Consider the following 24,927-nt stretch of genomic DNA (forward strand, 5'->3'; position numbering starts at 1 on the left):
GTTACGCCACGAGAATTGTGATCTTTATTCTAAGTAAAAAAAAACATGATTCTCATTTTGTCCAGAATCGTGCAGCTCTAGTGTGCATGAGGCCTTAAAGACTATTAAAGATAAATAGTTTTTTCTTGGAGATGTTAATGCCGCGTTAAAATGCAGAGATACAAATGGTTGATTAATTTGGGAGATTCTCAGGTCTGGTTATCAATTGGGAGAAATCGGCTTTGTTACCGACTGACCCACTTGGTAACCAGATATTGCCTGGAGCTCCCCACTTGGAGGTAGTTACCAAATTGAAATATCTTGGACTCTGGATTACGAGCGATATAAAGCAGTACATTAATGATAATTTAGCCCCACTACTACTTAAATTAAAGCAAAGGAAAGATATTTGGATCCGACTCCCTCTATCAGTGGCAGGGCATTGTAATCTAATAAAGATGATATGGCTACCGCAGATACTATACTTGTTCCATAACTCTCCCATCTGGATAGGTCAGAAGTGGTTCAAGAGAATAGAATCCCTTTTTAGGGAACTAATTTGGAGGAAGGGCCAATCTAGGATTGGATTGCGAACCATGCAATTACCAATTAAAGAAGGGGGTATGGCGGTCCCACATCCGAGATCATATTTCCTGGCATCCCAGTTACAACATTTAATGGGTTGTGGGGAGCCCTTGTAATAAAATGATAATGGGGGCCCCACATAGTGTACTGGTAGAGGTGTTAGAGGCGCACTCATTTATTCATAGATGCCCAACGATAAAATTAGTTAGTAAAGTATGGCAGGTAATGAAGGTATTAATGAACCACTTCTGACCTATCCAGATGGGAGAGTTATGGAACAAGTATAGTATCTGCGGTAGCCATATCATCTTTATTAGATTACAATGCCCTGCCACTGATAGAGGGACAATAAAAATTTGGCAGAAGTAAGGAGTATAAAGAGGCCCAGGGAATGGGAGAGGCAGGGTATTAACCGATTGATTCAATTATATGAGGGCAACCTCATGAAGACATTCAAGCATTTAAGACAGGAATTTAATATATCAAATAAGGCATTTTATAAATATCTGCAGATTGGGCACGCCATCCAAGCACAGATTAGGTCACAAACCATTGAATGGACTCGGATCTCCACACTTCTAAAAATAATTAAACCAGCTGCAACTAAAGGATTAATTTCTGAGTTGTATGCTAGATTGGGGGCTAGAATAATAAGTGGAGCAGGGCCATCCAGGAGTAAAGCAGCATGGGAGAGAGAGATGTGGAGGAAAGGACTACGGAATAATGGGATAGGATCTTAGAACATGGAGACTTGGTCTCGATTTCTCCCTTGCAGAAGGTATCCAATTTGTTGCTAATTCATAGAGTTTATTATACCCCCCAAAAAATGTTTAAATTTGGAAGGAAACAAAATGATGAGTGCCCCAGATGCAAGGCGTCAGGAGATCTGATCCATATGGTATGGAAGTGTCCTAAGCAATCTAGATACTGGGCGGAGATAGTAGCTAGGATAAATAAAACTTTTGGAACCACACTAGAACCGGAGGTCAAGACCTGCCTATTAGGAAACTTGGAAGAAGGTAGAGTCCCGATTGGCGCTATTGAAGTAGTGTTGAGTTGCCTGTTTCAGGCGAGGAAATTAATAGCACAGAAATGGCAGGCACAGACCCCCACTCCCCCCACCGACAACGGAGAGCTGGGTTGAGACCATTAACTCAATGGTTCGGAATGAGAGGGCGAGATGTATTAGGCAGGGTAATTATAATAGGTTTGAAAGAATGTGGAGGCCTTGGCTGGATGAGATGGGGTATCCCCTATAAGGGGATGGGGGGGGACTTTCTCGTTCCTCGCCACTCCCCTGTTGTTGCTTCCCGCCCCTACGTGGTCTTGGATGTTTTTCTCTTTTATATTTATCCTGCTCAGGGAGATGGTTTGCCCCTTACCTTTTGGCCATATAACTAATAGAAATATATGCATAACTAATAATTGAGTGGTATGTGGGAGGGTGGGTGGTAATAGGTTGGGAGGGATAGGGTAGATAAAATAACAGTTTTGTCTTTTGTACTTTGAAATTTTATATGATATTTTATGCCGTTGTATGCTCTCTTTTTGATACTTGAATAATAAAAATAAAGTTTATAAAAAAAAGATAAGTTGTGGGTTGTTCTTTTAAGTGGCAGGGTACCAACAAATTTGTCCAACACTATCTTGTTGTGCAAGGAAACACTGAGATTCCATTCTCTCCTGATTACTACTCGTCAGTTCCTCCCATCAACAGCACTATTCTAAATGGTTACTCCTGACCCCTCTACTGTGCCCACACATCTTGGGTGTGTGGTCATTAGCACAGGTCCCCTGCAGTAAAACAAGAAGTTGCCCACAGTACATTGCAAAAGGGTCTGACCCCCTCACTCACTGCAGGAATAGCGACATCACAGGTGTGCTGGCAGGCAGAGCTCCACATTTTACCCCCACCTCTGCTGACAGTGCACCTGCATCCTGGTAATCTGGCTGACACACCCCGTCTCCCTGCATGCCTAGTTATGGCACTTGTCTCTGGCAAGCCCTTCTTGCAAGACAAGCGCTGTCAATCCAAATTCATTAGCTTTTTTTGTCTCCTTGAAAGCAGTGTGGTCCAACAGTGGTTGGAGAAGGAGGTGCATACTGTCCACCACACTAACAGTGATACCACACGGGACAAAGTGGTATATGCACTTTGTATGTTGTGGGACCGGAAAAACTATTCCTCAACTAGTGAGCCATAAGCAAAGATATTGTCATTCAGCTGCAATATTGAAAGCATTAAACTATAGAAAACTGCTTTATTCAAGCAAGCCATAAGAATTGTGTAAAGCTGCAGGTAACCAAAGTGAATCAAAAGACTTTAAACGTTAGCTCCTGAATCACTAGATTGGGAACCACCACTTCCCATGAATTAAAAAAACCTGGGAAAGCATCCTATAACCAGAAATACAGATTCATAGCTTAAAAGCTTTAACTATAGAAATTGTGGTCATGTACAAAGCAAATATAACCTGGGACTGCAGCTCATCAGCCCCTGAGGGGCAAGATCTTAAAGAGTACCAAAAAATTGATTAAGGTTTAATTTGCCAGGCAAAAGGACTTATCAAAATCCTCTGTGCATAGAGTTTTTGCCTTCAAACAATTCCAAAGTTGTTTATATAAAAAAAAAAAAAAAAAAAAAAAAATATTACTGCCTGTATTTAAGCATAAACTAAAACTTAAACACCCAACTGCTATGTTTATGGAATTAATTTGATCACAGTAACCTGAAGTAGGCCACAATAAAAAAAATGCTGATAGTAGTTACGAATACCAATAGACAGTTAGGATAGTGAGGGGAAAAAAAAAAAAAAAAAAAAAAAAAACACCACACCATCAAATTACTTACCAATGGCGAAACAGAAGAAACGGACGGTATTCTCTTCGCATCCTTAAATGAGAAATTGAAAAAAAAAAATTAAAAATTAAAAAAAGGGTTAACGAGCAGATGGTTTTCCCAAAATAAGATTGTTATAGATACCGTAAATTATTACAGTCCATGGAGAGATCCAAGCATTTTATTACAGTTCAGGTATACGGCCACATACAGGAGGCTGGGACACTAGCAAACAATCTACAGCAAACGCAGGCAGATTGTTCTAGTAACTGGACACAAACAGGAAGTTCAAAGTGAACCTGGGGGTGCCCTGTTGACAAGGGGACGGCCTTGATCCTGCCTAAAAGTGCAGGAGACCCTGAGGAAGGGGACTTAAAGCAGAACTACACTGCACCTAAGCACTACAAAACACTAATTCATTTTTAAAAATTCAAAGCAAACTTGTGCATCCTTAGACGTTTCCATGCATTATTTTGCTTTGAAAAACATCACTTAGCATTTCTGGCCATGGCCATCTTGAGTAAGGGCAGATAATTCTTGTAACATTTACTCCCTGGAATCCATCTGCCCTTAGCTCAGGCACGCAGGCAGGTGGGTGTGCTTAGCCAAGAAAACATCTCCTGGAGGCATCTGGAATGTATGACGACATTTGCCTAGGCCTGGAAACTAGGTGACTTCTCAAGGCAATTGGTTCCACTAGATTTTAGTTAAGGGTATCAGAGTAAAAGGGGGTTGAACACAAATGGACGCCACACACTTCACATATTTGTAAAAAAAAAAAAAAAAAAAAAAAAAAATTGAAAAACCATTTATCATTTTCCTTCCACTTCACAATTATGTGCTACTTTGTGTTGGTCCATCACATAAAATCCCAATACATTTACGTTTTTGGTTGTAACGTGACAAAATGTGGAAAATTTCAAGGGGTATGAATCCACTCAGGTCTGGAAAGCATCACAATGCAGCCTCACATGTCTTGTCCCATAGTGCCCAAGTATGGCTTCCAAAGCTATTACTGAGGAGCCACCTAACCAAATAGCTGCTACATAGAGACAAGCTCAAGGGGTAGCTCAGCAAAGAATCTTAAGGACATGGAGGTATAAAAACGCCGGCAGTGTAGAACAGAGCTTCATTAAAGTCACAAAGGATAGAAGACTAGTAAAAATATTAGACCCCCTAGAAGACTAAAAAGGAGAAAAAATAAAATAAAGTACACTAGGCAAAAGAAAAGGGTGTAGCTTATTACTTTTTGCTTGCCAGCATCCCAACCTCCTGTAGGCAGTACACCAACCTCCTGTAGGGGCAGTATAACCCTATAATCCAACTAAGAATTCCTGTCTCAAAAAAAAAATTTGACTTCCATATCTTGCCGTATATTACAGAACACAAGCTGGGTATTCATAGACCCTGTGTTATAAGTTTGTACCCTCTGGTTGACTGGAGATTGGCAAAGCTGTTGAGGACATGCTTCCTGAGCACATCCCCTATAGTCCCTACTCCACAACTCAGTTCTGTAGCAAGATATCTGTACTGTACACTACTCCAAGATATAAAATTTACAGGTAAGTCACAATTCCTCTCATCTTAGACAGTACAGCACACAGGCTTCGTATTTATAGACCTGGGTTGTTTCCAAGCAATGCATGTGAAGGAAGGGCAACAACTAGGCAAGCAAACTGCCAAAAACACCCACTGACCTGGTGGAGTGAGCATGTAAAAGTGAAGTTTTGCCCCTATAGAACAGGGGTCCCCAACCACCGGGTCGCAGGTGCAGCGGGCTGGCAGCATGAGAGAGCCAGGCAGACACAAGGCATCAAGCAGAGTTACACCACTAGGTGTATCTCTGCTTGATGCCTTGTGACAGATTCTCTATCTGGAGCTACAGGCTATTTTCTTAATGGGTGTTTGAGCCTTATCAGCAAAGGCCCTGGAATATACTAACCAGGAGACCTCCGGGTACGGGAAGATACTCCATTTACATTGCAAATTATGCAGATCGGAGAGTGGGCCCCCACGCCTTGAACGAACTTGATGAGGCAGCAAGTGACGTGACAAGGGGAGTTCTTGTCCTCTCTAATGTGGCGGCTGAAGCAGGTGTCAATAAGTATACAGGTGGACGTGGAGTCACGGTCGGGCCGATCCTGAGCTCAGCCGCGTCTGACATTTTCTGTGACAATGAGAACGGGTCTAACTTCCTCTTCCAGAACAAAGGCGATGGCACCTTCGTAGACATGGTGGCCACTGCGGAGTTACACTATGTGGCCTTCCTTTGTTTTTTTTCCATTTGCTATGATCCTTTTCCATTGTGGGCAACACCCTTCAGGGACATACCGGTTCACAGACCATCTCCAGATCTTTCCACAATCTTTACGGAAATCCATCGGGCGTTACTCATTCAAGCCTGTTTGACCCAACTGAACGTATGTTCTTTTGGGTTCAAACGTTCCGGTAGGCCTCCCTATTGTCGGTGGTGGTGCTCCCTTCAGTACAGATGTCACGTGCACACTGATATATTTATGAAACCACAATTGTATTGAGGACTGTCACTAACTTATATGAGTCACACATCCACTGAGGACTTTTATTTTGTTGGATGCAATTTTCTGATGTTTTTTTCTGAGTTTGTTTTGAGGATGTAATGGTCTTTTTAGGCCATCGTATTCATTCTTATATTAGCATATAGAATTAAAGGTAGCAGCGCTAAATGACAAACATTAAATTGTGATAAACACCAAAATAGAAAATATACAATATATTGCATAAATGATCATGTATAAAAAATCATATATATAAAAAATTGTCCATCTAAATAAATGTGAAGAGCCTTAAGCCCACATCTTAGTCTTCATTGTGACAATTCAATACGAAAAATAAGTGAATAATTCCTCCACCGCACCGCTGTGGTGACACCATATAAAATGCACGCTTACCACAAGGCAAGCTCTAAAAGCTTGCGACCTTTTACCCGGTCGGGGCCTTAATCCGGAGGGAAAATCTGGGGGGCAGTATTCCACCAAGCCTCACGGAGGGATCAGTCATAGCACAGATCAATTAGGCATAAAAATCCAAGGTACCAGAATGGATAACACTCAGGAGTTCCCCGAAAAAAGGAAAGGAATCGACATAGCGTAATCCTGATAACTTGCGTTTATTAATAAATTTTAAAAAGCACTTACAATGTAGTAGAAGTAAAACAGCTATTAGCAATCAGCCGGCCAGCCAGAGCGAACACCCGTCCTGCAGACGGTACACGCGTTACGTCAGCACGTCAGCTTCTCCCGACGCGCGTTTCGTCACACAATGACGTCTGGGGCAGGCAGCGTGCCCCAGACAACGTCATTGTGTGACGAAACGCACGTCGGGAGGAGCTGACGTTCCGCGTGTACCGTCTGCAGGACGGGTGTTCGCTCTAGCCGGCCGATTGCTATTTCGTACTGAATTGTCACAATGAAGACTAAGATATGGGCTTAAGGCTCTTCACATTTATTTAGATGGACAATTTTTTATATATGATTTTTTATACATGATCATTTATGCAATATATTGTATATTTTCTATTTTGGTGTTTATCACAATTTAATGTTTGTCATTTAGCGCTGCTACCTTTTATTCTATATGTTTTTGTGTGTATCCCACATTTAGCGGCTGCTCTTATTGGTATTCCAATTTTTTTCAGGTTCTGCTTTTTTAATAATTGATGAAGGTCAATTTTTTTGTCACTATTTGCATGGTTTATTTCACCATCATACAACGCGGTATTTTTTCCATCCTATTTTTATTGCACGTTGATTGTTTGCCCTTGAAGAACAGGGGTCAGTGTTGCAGAGCCATCCCTGTTGCTCTGGACTCCAGGATGTTCCTGGCTTGGACTTTTTCTGACACTTCTCACATACATGTAAAAGTCTGTATTTTTGCTAGTCGACTATATGCTTTGCACAAAGTGCCAAGATGGGCACCCAATGCAGGATCCTGTGACCAAAGCAACAGTAAAAGAGCATACCCAGAGTGGGGTCCAGGTACGGTTTCCAAGGTTGCACTGGATGTACTACTTCTACTGTTGTATTAGAAGACAAAATTGAAGAATCCAAAAAGACAAAATATAAGTAAGCAAAGAGTGATTTCTCCATAAGACAGAAAAGGTCCATAAATTTTAGGACACTAAAATCTCCATCACCACAAAAGCTTGCCAGTGTGCAATCACCTGAAGGTACCAACCTAAATCACAGGGTCTATGAATACTCAGCCTGTATCTTGCACTGTACCGACTATGGGTTTTGCTTTCACCTTAGGTTTACTCCACATTACTACCTCACACTTCTATCCTACTCCCTCCCTCCATTATATATTTTACCTTGCTCTTTTCGTCCTCTATTCCCACTTGACCCTTGTGGGGCAAATTTATTAAAAATCGGACTGTTGGAGAGACCAAACACATTCTATTCTCTCCAAGAGAAGAAAAAATGTAGTTAAAAAATAAATAAAATTGGGATACTCACCGCCAATGGGCTTGACATTTTCTCTAAGGACTGGAGTATGCGGCGTGCAGCTAGACTTGTTACACCATATGTAACATGGGCAGGTTTTGCCACAACTTGTTTTTTCACTGGCACCTACAAACAAAAAATTTAAAAATGATAGAAAAAGCTCTTCTGAACACTTTTTTTTTTTTTTTACAAACTAGCTACAGGCAAAAGAAGATCTGTAAAATAGACATGCAGATTTTACTAGGCAAGCAAACATTTTTACTTAATTGAAAAAAATACCTGCACCAAAAAACGCAAAGCTCAATAAGCATCTAACTTAAAATTGTGTAAACCACAATAAGAATCTAAATTAAATCTAGGCACTGTTAATGTATATCTTAAAGTGCTATAAACAGTGCTCCTACTACCAATTATTGTCACACAAATTAGTTACTACTTTGTGTTCATAAAAATGTGACAAACTAAACATAAAAAACGGGGAACATTCCACAAAAGAAAGTATTGGGTGCCACTCGCCAAAATTATATAATATAACAATATATATTTTTATTTTATTATTTAAAGCGGAGTTCCGCTTGCAGAAAAAAAAAAAAAGGGAAAAAACAAAAAAAAAAAAAAAAAATCAGCAGCTACAAAATACTGCAGCTGTTGACTTTTAAAATAAGGACACTTACCTGTCCAGGGCTCCCACGATGTCCTCACCCGAAGACAACCCATCCCTCGGCTCCGGCATCTTCAGTAAGGGAATCAGGAAGTGAAGCCTTGAGGCTTCACAGCATGTTTCCTACTGCGCATGCGCAGGGGGGGGGGGGGACACAGAGGAGGGGGCGGACATGGCGTAGTTTTAGTTCACCGCTGATTCTGCGGCGCTCTTTGCTGGAGGTGGGAGCAAATACCTGGATTAGATAGGTATCTGCTTCCCCCTGAAAGGTGCCAAATGCAATACGGGGGGGGATGGACCAGATCAGCGGAAGTTCCATTTCTGGGTGGAACTCAGCTTTTAAAATGGGACCTGAGCCAAAAAAAATGCAAGCTTAGAAGTAGGTACATTTCATTTTTTACAAAGTTCTACTCATTATATACCAATTTGTAAACTACTGTACTGTGTGAATCAGCTAGACTGAACGCAGTCCCTGAGAGAGTTTGATTAGACAAACATACTTATTCTGAAATATTGCCGACATACAAATTCTAGTGCACATTTCATCTGTTGTGTAGACTATGTTCACAAAATACACCATGCCAACACAATAAACAAACAGTTGAATACCTGATATCAGGTCATACTAAATCATTTAGAAAAAAAAAAACACAACAAAAAAAATAAAAAAAACACAACTTAGGGCTCAATTATGCTAGCATTGCTCTTGGATGGAGCGATCCATGTTCAGACCACCCACCCTTCAGTGAACATTTGACAGGCAGTGAGGTGGTATTATATTGCCTTCTCATCGCCTGCTGTAACCCTTAGAAGCCCACACTAGCGCACTGAAACCATGTGCACACAGTTGTGGTGTGCCTCCACTATGTTGAATTGGTCACATTCAGTAGGGAATACTGCCTGCTGAATGTGACAGGGGGTGTAATACCTGGTGAGGCTGGAAAGGAAAGCATTGCAGCCATGGAAGCTGTACAGCTCCACCTGCAGCCTTTGCACCAAAAGGGGGGAGCTGTTGGGAAGTTCTACTGTGTGGTTTAACCACCACCCAACCACTATGCCAAACAAGCCCTTAGTACAAAATTTAAAAACAGCCACACAAGAGATGTTGATCATTTTACAAGCATCTCCCCGTTTGCACCAACACATCAGTGGAAATGCACCTGCTAAGGAGCAAGATGCAAGCAATTAGGAAACCTGTAGACTTAGGCTCTGTTTCCACTACTGCGACTTGTTTTGCGACTTGACACATGTCAAGTCGCATGACAAGTCAAAACCCATGTATTTCAACGGTCCCCGTTCTAATTAGTGTGACTCAAGTCGCAGCGTCTCCAAAAAAAGTTCTTGCACTACTTTGTTCCGTCTTCGGTGCGACTTGTTCTCCATAGAAAGGTATTAAGTCGCAATGCAGTCGCATGTATATGTCTGACACCGCGACTTTGTTGCGACTTCCACGGAAGTCTACGGAAGCACATGATCTCTGCTCCTCCCAAATACATCACTTCCTATATTGATCTACGTGAGTGTGGAAAACAGGAAGGGGAAGTAACTAGGCAGGAAAAGGAATTACATCACTCTGGCTAAATCGCAGAACATCAAAGTTGTTTTTAAAGTCGCATCAAATCGCAACATAAATCGCATTGTAAAGTTGCAGTGTAAATCGTGTAACTTTGGGGACGCACTAGTGGAAACATAGCCTAAAGTCTCCAGTTACACTTGTGAATGGTGCAGTTTGTAATTATCCACAGGAGACTCAGCATGGTTCCCAGCGATTAGCTTTAAGTGGGATGCTGAACTTAAAGCAATAAAAGCCTAACACCACCCCCAGCTATTTGCACCCATTTACATGTAATCACTCCTGTGAACACATGGCCCTGAACACAGACTGAATGCAGAATGTGGAAAACACCACCACTATGGCCACTAGATGGAGCAGATTTTCTATAATATTTCCATCTTGTGGCCATAATGTGATTTTTTTTCTGCATTTACAGATTGAAAAAGCAGAGTATAGCTTGAGAACATTAAACATGTCCCATTTGTACAAACTCACAGCTTCAATTAATGGACAGCTCTGCAATGTTTTTTTTAATAAACACACCATAAAGTATATTAAGTCAACTCCAACAATAACAGCAAAACATAAAAGCCACATTTACCCGATATGGAGTGCTGCGGGCCCTGGATTGACAAGCTGCAGCTGCACCTCCATAAGTTGTCTTGCCCGGATAAAAGGGGGAATCTCCAAGTCGACTTGAATTCTTGTCAATAAATTTGAGGTAAAAGATAAATGGAATAAAGACAATAGTTCAAATATGCAACACTCAATATAGCAATACTACAGTAAAAAGAGAACAATGATGAAAGCTAAGCTAGTGTTTCAGACACCTTCCCAAATGTCTATTTATAAAAGTATAACAGTTTAAAACTGGAGATCTGCATGTTTTTTTCCTTTATAAAGGAAACCTAGATTAGGTTTTGTAGACCTTTTCTTAACTATGCCCCAACTTAAAAAAATAATTTAGTCAGGTTAATTGGATTCATTGTACATGATTATGTAGTCGGGTAGTAATACATTCTAATGACCAGAATTATGTTCAATATAAAGCATTAACTCCAGAAGAGGGAACGCGCATTAATACGCATGCAAAAACGTGTCTTTTTACTGAGTTTTGATGCTGCAAACTCCTGTAGGAAAAGAAAAAACACACGTCTTTAAAGCAGAGTTCCACCCCGAAAAACGTTTACATTTTCACAGTCCTTTACTAGTAGTAATAAACATTTGGATTGAAAACTTTTTAATCACCAGAAATGCCCTGTTGCTATGTGGTGGCTCCTAATCTGCCACTTCCGGGTCCGGGGAGCTCCAAATCAATCACCTGTGCTTCTGGGAAATGTGAGTCCCAGGAGTCAGTGGGCAGGAGTGTGTTAAAAAAAAAAAAAAATTGAGTTATTTCCTGACAGGAAATGACGCAATTTAAGGCGGATCCATCTAGGTTGACATAACAGGGCGGGACCTTCCTCCGTGCCCACCGTTATGGCAACATGGTAAACAATCGGCACTACAGCCGCTGGCGCATGAGCGAGTTTGAGAGGTTTATGCTGGTTACCCAGCATGCACCTCTCCATCGCTAATTCAGGAAGAGGTTGCGATTGGGCTTCACATGCCCACAATCATGCAATGGCCAGAAGAGGATTTTATAAATCATAAGTAGAAAAAAAAAAAAAAGGATAGAAGTCTTAGCCACTAGCAAACATATACTTTATTTTTGTTATTCATGCATTATGATGGGATACCTGTTAAAAAAAAAAAAAAAAAAAATTGTGGCCGGAACTCCGCTTTAAGCTTAGTGTGCATGATGAGGCCAAATTAACACACAAAGTAAAAGTTGTGCAATTCCAATCAGATGCTACCTTTACTTTGACTACTTCATAATGCTGGGAAACTTTTGCGATATACAGCACTCAATGTTTATTTGTAAAACAATATAAAATTAGCCAAAAAACTGAGCAAAGTCGATATGTCAACATACAAACAGGTACAAAAACACTTGCCACTCCCCTGCTCCATTAAAAAAAAAAAAAAGCTGTACTATCACTTCCTGCAACGAAAAGCGGTCTATGAATGGAGGAGGCAGACCTTTCATTCATCCATCAGTTCTACATAGTTACATAGTAGGTGAGGTTGAAAAAAAAAAACACACAAGTCCAACCTATATTTGTGATTATGTCAGTATTACATTGTATATCCCTGTATGATGAGGTCATTGAGGTGCTTGTCTAATAGTTTTTTTAAACAATCGATGCTCCCCGCTGAGACCACCGCCTGTGGAAGGGAATTCCACATCCTTGCCGCTCTTACAATAAAGAACCCTCTATGTAGTTTAAGGTTAAACCTCTTTTCTTCTAAATTTAACGAGTGGCCACGTGTCTTGTTAAATTTCCCACGAAAAAGTTTTATCCCTATTGTGGGGTCACCAGTATGGTATTTGTAAACTGAAATCATATCCCCTCTCAAGCGTCTCTTCTCCAGAGAGAATAAGTTCAGTGCTCGCAACCTTTCTTCACAACTAATGTCCTCCAGACCCTTTATTAGCTTTGATGCCCTTCTTTGTACTGGCTCCATTTCCAGTACATCCTTCCTGAGGACTGGTGCCCAGAACTGGACAGCATACTCCAGGTGCGGCCAGACCAGAGTCTTGTAGAGTGGGAGAATTATCGCTTTATTCCTGGAGTTAATCCTTTTTTTAATGCATGCAAATATTCTGTTTGCTTTGTTAGCAGCAGCTTGGCATTGTATGCCATTGCTGAGCCTACTAGGACCCCCAGGTCCTTTTCCATCCCTAGTGTATAGATTGCATTCATATTTTTGCCACCCAAATGCATCATTTTACATTAAACCTCATTTGCCATGTAGTTGCACACCCCATTAATTTGTTCAGATCTTCTTGCAAAGTTACCACATCCTGCAGAGGTTATTGCCCTGCTTAGCTTAGTATCATCTGCAAATACAGAGATTGAACTGTTTACCCCAATCCTTTCAGGTCGTTTATGAACAAATTAAATAGGATTGGTCCCAGAACAGAACCACGTGGGACCCCACAACCCACCCCTGACCATTCCAAGTACTCCCCCATTTATCACCACCCTCTGAACTCACCCTTGTAACCAGTTTTCAATCCATGTACTCACCCTATGGGTTCATGCCAACGGACCTAATTTTGTACAGTAAACGTTTATGGGGAACTGTGTCAAATGCTTTTGCAAAATCCAGATACACCTCGTCTATGGGCCTTCCTTTATCTGGATGGCAACTCACCTTCTCATAGAAAGTTAATAGATTGGTTTGGCAAGAATGATTCTTCAGGAATCCTTGCCGATTACTGCCAATACCGTTGTCATTACAAAAAACATGTATATAGTCCCTTATCCTCTCCAAGAGCTTGCATACTGTCGATGTTAGGCTAACGGGTCTGCAATTCCCAGGGATGAATTTTGGGCCCCTTTTAAAAATTGGTGCTACATTGGCTTTTCTCCAATCCGCTGGTACCATTCCAGTCAGTAGACTGTCAGTAAAAATTAGGAACAATGGTCTGGCAATTACTTGTTCCCCAAGTACCCTAGGGTGCAAGCCATCTGGTCCCGGTGATTTATTAATGTTAAGTTTCCCAAGTCTAATTCGGTTCTCTGTTAGCCATGAGGGTGCTTCCTGTGATGTATCAGAAGGATAAACACTGCAGTTTTGGTTACTGAAGCCCCCTCGATTTCCTCGTGAAAACTGAGAAGAATTAATTCAATGCCTTTGCCATCTCCCCATCCTTTGTAACCAGATGTCCTTCATTCTTTATGGGGCCAATATGGTCTGTCCTCTTTTTTACTGTTTACATACTTAAAGAATTTCTTGGGATTTTTTTTTTGCTCTCCTCCGCTATGTGTATTTCCTATTCTATCTTAGCCGCCCTAATTGCACCCTTACATTTCGTGTTGCATTCTTTATAAAGTTCAAATGCTGATGATCCCTCAACCCTGTATTATTTTAAGGCCTTCTCTTTTGCTTTTATATGCATTTTTACATTGGCATTAAGCCATCCAGGAGTTTTGGTCGCTCTTTTAAATTTATTACCCAATGGTATGCACTGGCTAATGCACTTATTTAATATGCTTTTAAAGCAAATCCATCCCTCCACCGTGTTCTGTTCCTAAGATTTTATCCCAATTTACATCTTCTAGCAAGGTTCGTAGTTTAGGGATGTTGGCTCTTTTGTATTTCCCTTATGTTTCCTATTTGTGTGATTTATACTGAAGTCAATTGACCTGTGATCGCCATTTCCTAAATTTCTCCATATTTCCACAGCTATAATAAGGTCTGTATTGATGGTAATCAGTAGATCTAGTAACTGTTTCTAGCTGGTGCGTCTACCATCTGACCCATGAAATTGTCCTGCAAGACACTTAGGAACTGGCGAGACTTGGACGAATGCGTGGTTCCCTCAGCCCAGTCTATGTTTGGATAATTAAAATCCCCCATTATGAAAACACATCCTATCCTTGCTGCTAATCCAAATTGTTATATGCGAACCGACCTGGGGGTGTCATTAACTTTCTATGGACACCCGCAGCGGTTCGCATAGGGCAGCATGAACTGCCTGCTAGTGTTATGCGGGAAACGAATCTGGTTCCCGCATCGTGCTAGTGTGGAGAAAAAAAAAAAAAAAAAAGACACACACAGACACACACAGACACACACAGACACACACAGACACACACAGACACACACAGACACACACAGACACACACAGACACACACTCTTGCTGTGTGCTTTTTTTTTTTTTTTTAACATATACGGTGATCAGTGTCCCTGAATACCACTGCACAATCATGTTGTGCCTGATCTCTGCCATACCAGTTACACTATCCCTTATAACCGCCACATCATTTACAGCATTCCAAATCAGTCATTGTGTCACCATAAGGACTTCACATGTGCAGTGCTTTCTAAACAGCCGTCCATGTTTGGATTGCTCCTCAGAGAGCATTTGACAGGCAGTAAGGAGGCATTGTATTCACCTCCTCATCACCTGCTTTAACTCCTTGGACCCTGCACAAGCAACCCCATTCACTTGAATGGGTCACGATCAGCAGGCGTACAGGGGGCAACCAAACAAGGGGACCTTCTTGTTCCCAAACATGCATCCCAAATCTATCATACCCCAATCCTGCCCAGTGAGAATCATTACCCGCTACGGGGCCCAATGGGAGAAGGTTAGGTCAATTTTGGACAAGCATTGGTCAATCTTGACAAGATCTCCTGACCTTACCAGTATGGTGGGCCCACAACCATTGCTAGTCTCTAGGAAAGCCAAGAACCTCAAAGATAACCTTCAGAATACATTCAGAATTCACTTGTAATCCATCCAACAGCTGGCTGATGAACATGTCTTGTTCTAAGGGTATGTTTCCATGCGGCCATTGCCACATTTGTCAACATGATGAACGCACAGATAAGTTTCACCGATGCGGATAATAATAAAGTCTATCAGATCCAACAATTTATTAACTGTAGTACTGAAAAGGTCTTCTATATTCTACAATGTCCATGCCAAAAAAAAAAAAAATTGTTGGTAAGACGAAACGACAGTTACGCATACGCATCGGTAAACACCTGTGTAGTATCGGGAATATTCAAAAAAAAGTAACAAGGATAACCCGAAATGGGGCCCCATTGCACAACAACATTTTCAAAAGTTCCACAATTCCTCTGTTGATGGATTAAAGATAAAAGGGCTTTTTTGCTCTCTTCCAAATCGCAGAGGAGATTATGATACAGTCCTGCTGCAGAAGGAAAAGGAATGGATCTTCCGTTTACGGACTATGATCCCAAGAGGGTTAAATACCGAAGTCTACAGGTATTCCTTGAACTCTAATCATGCTGACTGGGATATGTGGCAGAAATATACAAATTATTCCATAGGGGGGGCACTACAGCCAATACTACACACGAGTAACTAATCTACATGTGAGCCAAGTTAAGCTCTCATGTGATGTTTTGTCACCTCATTAATCTCCTCCTCTATTTTCAGATGGAACACATGTCACATCACTAGCTGTCAGCAGTAGAGTAGGTGCAAAGGGGGCCGAGAATGAGCAAAGTGTGGTGCACCCATTCTGCTGCATGTATAAGGATCACTGTAGGGGGTGCAGTTCCACCTCCTTGCCCTGAACAAACCTGCCCCAGTACTAAAAAAGGGTAATATATTGCGTTTGTGTGAACTAAAATTACCTTTAGAGCATTTTTTTTTTTACTAAAAGTATGGATTTGATAAACATGTGCCAATATATGAGGAAAAAAAAAAATCACCACTACCACCATTTTATTCTACAGGGGTTGGCAGCAAAACAAGAAAGCAGCACAACAGGGAAAGCAAGGAGGAGGAGTCACTCATCTGACCCATTCAGCTGCAAAAAATAAATAAAAAAAATAAAAAAATCGGAGCTTTCTGGTCAATAGAATGTTAAAAATACTAGCATCACCTGCTGGCTGTAAATCAGGATAAATAGATATAGATACCGTTTCTGGATACATTATTGTTCATACAGGACAGGCATGTTATTAGCGATCTATATAGAAAGCCCACAGATCGTAATCAATCGTTACACTTTTCTAGCTTTCATCCACCTGTGTTAAATCCATTCCCCGTAGCCAATTTAAACATGTAGCTAGGATTACTAGTAAGACTGACACCTGAGAGAGTAGATTCGATGAAATGGAAGCTAGACTGTGACAACGTGGATACCCTAAATAAATGGCTCATCAGGAACGTGTGAATTTACATTGTAATAAAATCCGAACCACAAGTTGCAGAATGTCATTCATTTCACAATTTCATCCGTTTTCTAACCAAATAGTGTTATTAAAAAACACTGGACTATTCTCAATAGTAACTATCCTACTGTCCCTGAATTTTACCATCCTCAATTACCCTCGTACCGTCGAGGGAGAACCATATATGATAGATTTCATAAATCAGATCAATATAGTATACCTAGCACTCGTGTCACATTTTTAGGTCCACCAAATAAAGGTTAATTTCCCTGTCTCTGCTGCATACAGTATACTAGTATGATTAAAGGCAAACGTTTCTCTCACCCCCATAAAGGATATAAAATACCAATTAGGGACTATTTCACCTGTCAGTCCTCTTATGTTATATACATTATTAAATGGCCATGTAGACTTTATGTAGGAGAGACAACACAAAGTCAAAGGATTGCAAGATACAAGTACTCCAATAGAGATAAGCTTGATAAATTACCATTGGCCAGACACTTTATAGAAAAAAAAAAATCATAAAGGTGTCACAATTGAGATAGATGGTTATTGACAGGATACCAATAAACAGATGAGGGGGGGACGACTAGAATTGAGGAAAAGATTAACTGGATAATCTACAAGCCAAGGGGTTAAATTCAGATTTTGACCTGTATTTAATTCTGTAATAGCATTTGCTGTAATAGTTTTTTTTCTGATCAGTTTTTTCTTTCCTGTATTAGTCTAGTTATGTATTAGACTTTTCATTAATAGTCTATACAGGCATGAATATGAGGGACAATAATTGATTTTTTAGGTTGCATCATTTTTATCTTATGTTCTCTTTTTTTTTTTTTTTTTTTTTTGTTCTTTAGACATACTACTGTCTGACCAATTACATCTTTGTTATGTGAGAGATACAATACACCTGTTGCTTAGAGTCGTTTCAGTTTTTTGAATATATAATAAATAAGGAATTTTGTATACTCCATTACGAATTGATTCCATTATCCAATCATGTGATGATGTGCTATATATTTGTCCCCTGTATGTGGTCATTTGTAGCTATGTGGTTTTGAAGAAGGGCGTTATATGTGTTAGCTCGAAACGCCACCATGTAAACCATGCTGTTTTGATGCAATTTTTACGTGCAGCAATTACAGCTCTATCTTTTGGCCCTTGGGAAGGCCAGATCGCTTGCACATTTTGCTAAGACTGCTGTGCACCTCACCCTTTGAAAATATATATTACACAATATATATATATATATATATATATATATATATACACACACACACACACACACACACACATATACATACATATATATACATACAAACATATAAACCCACTTTAAAACTCCAACATTGTTCTCTGAACTACAGAACTCCCAGTGTTTGAAATAAGGAGAGGGCAGGTCTGCCACTACAAAGATAGTGTGATAAATGAGCGTTGTCACTCCAGGAAGTATGGTGGGTTTCACCAGTTGAACATGAAGATCAGAAGGGGGAAGTAAAGAAAGAGACAAATGAAGCCACCACATTTGAGGATTGAGAAGGTGAAATGTACTACAGCAATTATTGGGTCAAAATAAAATACACCAACCCCACCAGAATGTTTTACACTTAAAAGTAGTAAAGCACTTACGGGTAAAAATGAGGAAAAGGCAGATGGATTAAATGCAGGTTTCTTAGAATTTAATGACGAGTTTTGTGAAACATTATGTGTTTGATCAGCTTCAGGAGACCACAGTAATGGAACAGTCCCAATTTTTGTAACTGCAACATCTGTAGGAGGAAAAAAAAAAAATGATTTTTGTACTTTCCATAAAATTTTTCTTGAAGTCCATTACAGCACACAAATTCAGGCGTTCTGGTTACATGCGGCTGCCTACAGGAGGAGATGTAGACACTGGAAAACAGAAAAAAAAAAAAAACACACATTGAAGGTTAGCCTCTGCATAACCCCACCTTCGGTCATCATGCCTCAGTTTTGTAAACAAGCAGAACAAAAGACCAATAAACAAAGGGGGATAGGTCACCTGTCCCTCAATGGACTTCAAGAAAAAGACTTCATGGCAAGTACAAAAATCTTATTTTCTTTATAATCCATTGAGAGACACAGGAATTCAGTGACTGACCACATCGAAGGTCACAGAGTCTGCACCAGCAGAACCTATGATCCAAGCAAAAGTAACACGTGGAGTAATAACTACTTGAACAAGAACAGACCATCAAGAATGGTCAACAAAAGAGAACACTAAGGTTTCCCAGCCTGAAAACAGATCCTTATGGAAAATTGGACAACTGGTCCAAAGAGCAAATTCAACCAGTCCAATAATAACAAAATTAATAATTACGGGCTACTTGCCGATCTTGTCTCAAGTCCAGAATCCCAGATACCAACAGGCAGAAGATCAAGCGAAGAAGCAGCAATGTAAAAAGGTCAAGCCCCACTTGCTGCTAAATGGAAAAGAGGGAAGAGTACTGTCACAGCTATGGAAGTTTTTACTCAGAGGGTGCAGATACTTCAGCAAGGAGCCAAGCTGGTCAGCCTTGCTCATTGGTAACCTACAGTTATCAGCACTAGACAAATAGGTAAGATACCAACCAGTGGAAGCTGCCTGCCCTTAAAGAGCACTCTGGCCTTCTTGAATCCCCTACTCAGGGAAGGCTTCCTAGAGCTGGCCATACACTAGTAGATTTTTAAACGAATATTAGTAAATATCTGTATGAAAATTCTCAGTACATTTGATGACTTGACCTATGGTATTAGAAAGTACTTCAAAATTTCATTGGCTTGTAACATTCAATTCTGGAATCAATGTAATTTCTCAAACCGAGTTAGTATAAAAAAAAAAATTTTAAAAAATGAAGTACTCACACACTCAAAATATTAGGTCACAAGCATAAAAGTAAGAATTCAAACCAGAATTGGCACCTAATCATCGTGGAAAAAAAAGAAATGCTGTGCTACAAATTAAACACATAATATAAAATAGTAAGCAATCTAATATACAATGAGCAATCTCGCTTTAAAAAAAAGGATCTCCCTATTGGAAGTAATGCCTGGTACACACAATGAGCTTATCGGACGAATGATCGTCCGCTTTTTTGCATGCTAACCTCAGATCAAATCTGAAGAGTTTACTAAAGTCACAAAATTCTGGTACGACAGAATAAAAATTCGGAGGTGATGTCATGTTTTGTAATGCATTTGTATTGCATTTTCAAATGACAGCTGGACTAAACGAAAATAGTTTTTTTTTTCGTGCTGGTCTGATTAAATAATATAAAAATCGGATGAACTGTCCTGATCGGCTCTCGAAAGCTCTGTACCAACGATGAGATTATCGTATGATCGTTTCGAAATCAGTGTTTTTCCTAAGATTTTCTGATCGTGTGTACAGGGCTTAACACTCAGGAAGCTGCACATTGAGTTGGGCTGTCTGTCAGCCATACACAGGCATCAGAGTGCATCTACCCTCTCCCAGAGCAGTTCCTTCTCATTTCACTCTTTACTCAGCCTGGCGATGTAACATCGATATACACAGCTCAAATCAATGTGCAGCTTCCTAAGAAAGCACACAGAGTGTGCATGCTTAGCACTCTGCTTACATCATGTGCTAGGTAATCAATCCCTCCTAAAAGAAGTTCACCTTTTTTAACATGTTACACACTTATTTAGGGTGTAACATGTTGAGTATCCTTCCCCTCCTTGTGACAGCAGGTGGGGGGAGAGCTTCTCTCCACACCTGCTGTCACAATTTAAAAACAGCATTCTGTGAATGAATGCCCATAACACAGAGCCCTTTGAATGAATGAAGGTCACATTCCAGACTAGCGGGGCAATCTGCTAGTCTAGCCGGTTCCAGGTACACCCTTCAACAGGGTTTTGCTAGGTATAGAGCGATGCAGATATCTGCAATGTATATACTAGCTCAAGCAACATTTTTGAAGTCTCCAGACACTAGCAAAAAATGAAACATGGTGGTTAGTGGTGGAGTCTTAAGGGAGTAGGCTTTCAAATTTTTTTTTTTTGCCAGTGTTCAAATCTCCTGTAGGTAGCAGCTTCTAATCCAATTTTCAGAACCAGGTGCCTGTTTCCTACAATGAATGATAAAGAAAATACTTCAGGATGCTTTCATAAAACCAAAATGTTAGACACCAAGACACAATCACCATTAACTTAACAGTGCAGCCATAGATATGACAAGGTCAAGTTTCAGTCCAAAGGATTGGCAAACTTGTATTAAAACTAATGTTTAATCTGCTTATTTTGCTCCCTTGCCCCTTCAATATTCTAATAAAATTAAATAAAAACAGTTATTACATACCTTATTTTATAATGTATGACATCACTGGGTTAAATATGTTAAATGTAGGCAGATCATGGTTGGTAGAGGCCATTCAGGTCCTAACATAGCTTCCTGAAATCATAGCACCCTGTCTCAGTACTGCCTCTCAAGAGACCTCAGCCCTGCTGCAAGCAACAGGCTGGATCTTGCAAGGAGGTATGCAAATATAATGCCTTCATGGGTGGGTAATAGTCTGGAGGAGTGAAGGCTCCTATGTAGACCTCCCTATGCAACACCTATCTATAAAACGTGGAGCCTCTGGGACTCAAAGAGCTGAAATCCAATGAAGGTAAAAACTGGCAGTCCAGGAGCAGACTGGGGAGGAAATGGCTAGATACTAGACATCCATCCAGAAAAGGATATGAGCTCTGACATGCTGCAGCTTCTAATTCCCACTGCGAGAAATTCACAGCATGCAGCAAAATCAGACTAAATGGTGGCCAAACACACACACAAAATACATTTTTTTTACTGAAACAGATAATGTGATTGAATCTAAGAACTATTGATTTCAAGCAACATTCGATTGCATTAAAATTATTCTGATTGGTCTGGATGGAAATTCTGATTGTAGGAACGTGGACAGATCGATATGATAGTTTAGTGTATCGAACAATCTATTCATGCTATTCTGACAATTCAATAATGACTGTTTTGGGGTGCAATGATGTATGAAAGACAAAATTAGGAGGTAATGTTAAAACAGACAGTAATTCAACAAACTTTAGCAGTATTTTATTTAAATTTGTACTCACATTGTGAATACCATAAAAAAATTTGTATAGAGAAATATCTTTCGTAAAAAAACAACTAATAAAAATTCAATAATGGCAGTGAAAATTGCATATTACCTAATCTGTATTAAAAAAAAAAAAAAACTATAGAAAGCATTTTTGCACACGTAACATTATAACTGATACCGTTATTAAAGGTTTGTCGATTATACTACATCATATTACATAGGAGTGGGTAGACTGGATCTTTATAGGCTATTCCAATCTTGCTCTATTTGAGATTTTGAGTAAGTGATCCAATTGCATTGAACTCTAAATAAGTTTGTTAGCACCCAATAGAGCTGGGTCTATTTGGACCAGTACTCCCGAATATGTAAAAAGTTTTGATGTGAACCCTATTAAAGTCTGTGGTACCCTAACTTGAAAAAAGCAAATGTCCCCATTTTGAAGGCTTACATGCAAGTTATTGGCCATAAAAAAAGGGTATGGCGGTCCAGGTACTGCCCTGGGGGGCATGTGTCAATGCAAAATGTTTTTTTGTTTTTTTTAAAAGATTGTTTTTACAGGAGCAGTGATTTTAATGATGTCTAAAGTGAAACAATAAAAATTAAAAATTCCTTTAAATAAATATAGTGCCTGGGGGTCCCCTTAGTCCGCCTGTAAAGTGGCACATCTGTACATTGTATAGAACCTGCTGCAGCAAAACTGACTTACAAAAAAAAAAAAAAAAAACCCAAAAACACCCTATCCATTCACCAAACAACCCACTAGCCGCCGCAGTTATACTGCGGCAGGCTGTCTCGGCAAATCACCGCAGCTGTAAGTCGCTCCTTTAAGACGTGACAGCAGTCATCTGATGCGTGTCCCCGGCGGGCGCGATGACCGCCGAGCACCAGCGATCGCTCATGATAGAGCGAGAACCAGGATCTGTGTGTAAACACACAAATCCCAGTTCTCTCGGGAGGAGAGAGATCATGTGTTCATACAAAGTATGAACACCGATCTCTCTCCTCCCCAAGTCAGTCCCATCCCCCCTACAGTTAGAACACACCCATGGAACATGGTTAACCCCTTGATTGCCCCCTAGTGTTAACCCCTTCCCATGTAAGTTATACAGTAATCAATGGCTATTTTTAGCTCTGATCGCTGTATAAATGTCAATGGTCCCAAAATAGTGTCAAATGTGTCCAATCTGACTTTCGCAATATCAGTCCCGATAAAAATTGCAGATCGCCGCCATTACTAGTAAAATCAATAAAATAATAAAAATTACAAATCTATCCCCTATTTTCAAGACGCTATAACTTTTGCGCAAAACAATATACGCATATGGCGATTTTTTGCACCAAAAATATGTAGAAGAATACAAGTGGTATATTTGGTATAGCAAAAACTACAAAATAGTTTTTTTTTTTCAAAATTGTCACTATTTGTTTATAGCGAAAAAAAAAAAAAAAAAAAAAAAGGTGATCAAATACCACCAAAAGACAGTTCTTACATTAGGTAATGAGCGAACTGTACGCTCAACTTCACCGACAGATCTTCCATTTGGATTTTTTCTCCAGTTCAGCAAAACAAAAAACAATTGTAAATAGAATCATTCCATAGCTGGAGTTCTACCTGTTCAACTTTTTGCTTTACCTTGCATTAGTAAAGCACAGGGATTTATCAGGATCCAGCTGAATTTTCAAGTTTGAAGCTAAATAGCCAATAACAAAACCCAAACGGAGATTCCACTTTGCAGGCGCGTGACTACCCGACTATTGGTAATTAGCCATTTTCAGTAGAGAGGAGAGTGGGGCACTGTCCTAATGCTTGGCTGGGGGGGGATTTTCAACAGTAGCTCACGCACACTAACCTATCGAAAAAGTTTGTAACAGTTTCCAGAACACCACTTGAGAGAATGACTCCACCCCCCGGGAAGCAAGAAATACAAGAAAAGGAAAAATCTATTTAAGGTCCCAAGGAAGCACAAGGTGCTGTAAAACCCAAACCTGTCCTTTAAGAGGACTTAAGGCCATGTTCCAGTCCTAGTAGTCTGGAATTGTGAGTGTACCAGGTTCTCCTGGGCCGGTTTGGAGCAATGAGAATAACCAGCTTCTTTTCTTGACCTAATTGCTGTGCCAACAAAGTAGAAATCAAGCTTTGAGACCAGAGGATTATCAGGGCATTTGATGAAAGGGCTTGAGGATCCTTGGTCCTGGCCACAGATGTAGCTTGTTGTTGAATCTGGAGACCAGGCATTTCTGACATATCAGGTGGAAAATGGAGGGCTGAGAAGCCCATTCCCCTTGAACCAGGTAGTGGGACCCTAGGTAATCCCCTTGGCTGTCCACATCCCAATAGTGGACAACCGGAGGAATCTCTGAACAGGGAGTCCCGTTCATGAGAGGATCAGGTTTACTTCTGTTGAAAGCTGCATGACGCATCACCCTCTTTATGGTTGAAGTAAGCCACTGTGGCACTAACTGCACCCCGATTGGGTGCTCTTGCAGAACAAGCAAGGGGGTACAGAGTTGCAGAGCCATTGATAATGCTCCGAGCTCCAGGAAGGAACTTGGCTTCCACTGATGACCATGTTCCCTGGACTGTGAGGGAATGGAACACTCCCCAGCCCAAATTATTGGCATCTGTTATAACTTTAGGTGTTAATGAAGGGAAGATTTTCATTTTCAAGTTTGTGCTGGAAATCCACCAAACCAGGGAACTCCTTGCTTGGCTAGACTGGGGCATGGGTAGGCAGGGAGAAGGAGAATGAGTGTTCCAGGTCACGCAGCAGTAAAACCCCATATAGTTGAGACACAGCCCCCCCTCCCCAACCACTGGTGTAGCATTCTCTAGGGGGCCCGTGCGGCCTCCGTCACATTCCTTTTTTCATTTAGACAAGAGGGGCGGCATATACAGGAACCAATTCTCTCCACTGGCCTTGTAAAATTAAATAATGTTAGGGTTCACACTAATGTCATCCACTCTTTGTGATTA

At 40.5% G+C, this 24,927-nt stretch overlaps 1 protein-coding gene across 2 annotated transcripts in view; it reads right to left on the minus strand.

Annotated features, from left to right (window-relative positions):
- Nucleotides 1-24,927, minus strand: part of NUP153 (nucleoporin 153) — a 142,126-nt gene that overhangs the window by 66,579 nt on the left and 50,620 nt on the right. For both annotated transcript variants that reach the window (XM_073631115.1, XM_073631114.1), the window contains exons 4-7: nucleotides 18,502-18,641; nucleotides 10,705-10,806; nucleotides 7,900-8,013; nucleotides 3,416-3,457 (exon numbers count right to left, since the gene is read on the minus strand). In XM_073631115.1, coding sequence (XP_073487216.1) covers nucleotides 3,416-3,457; nucleotides 7,900-8,013; nucleotides 10,705-10,806; nucleotides 18,502-18,641 — 398 coding nt within the window. The remainder of the gene's footprint in view (nucleotides 1-3,415; nucleotides 3,458-7,899; nucleotides 8,014-10,704; nucleotides 10,807-18,501; nucleotides 18,642-24,927) is intronic.

The sequence above is a fragment of the Aquarana catesbeiana genome, linkage group LG05 (genome assembly GCF_042186555.1).
Source record: "Aquarana catesbeiana isolate 2022-GZ linkage group LG05, ASM4218655v1, whole genome shotgun sequence".
In the NCBI taxonomy this organism is placed as follows: Eukaryota; Metazoa; Chordata; class Amphibia; order Anura; family Ranidae; genus Aquarana; species Aquarana catesbeiana.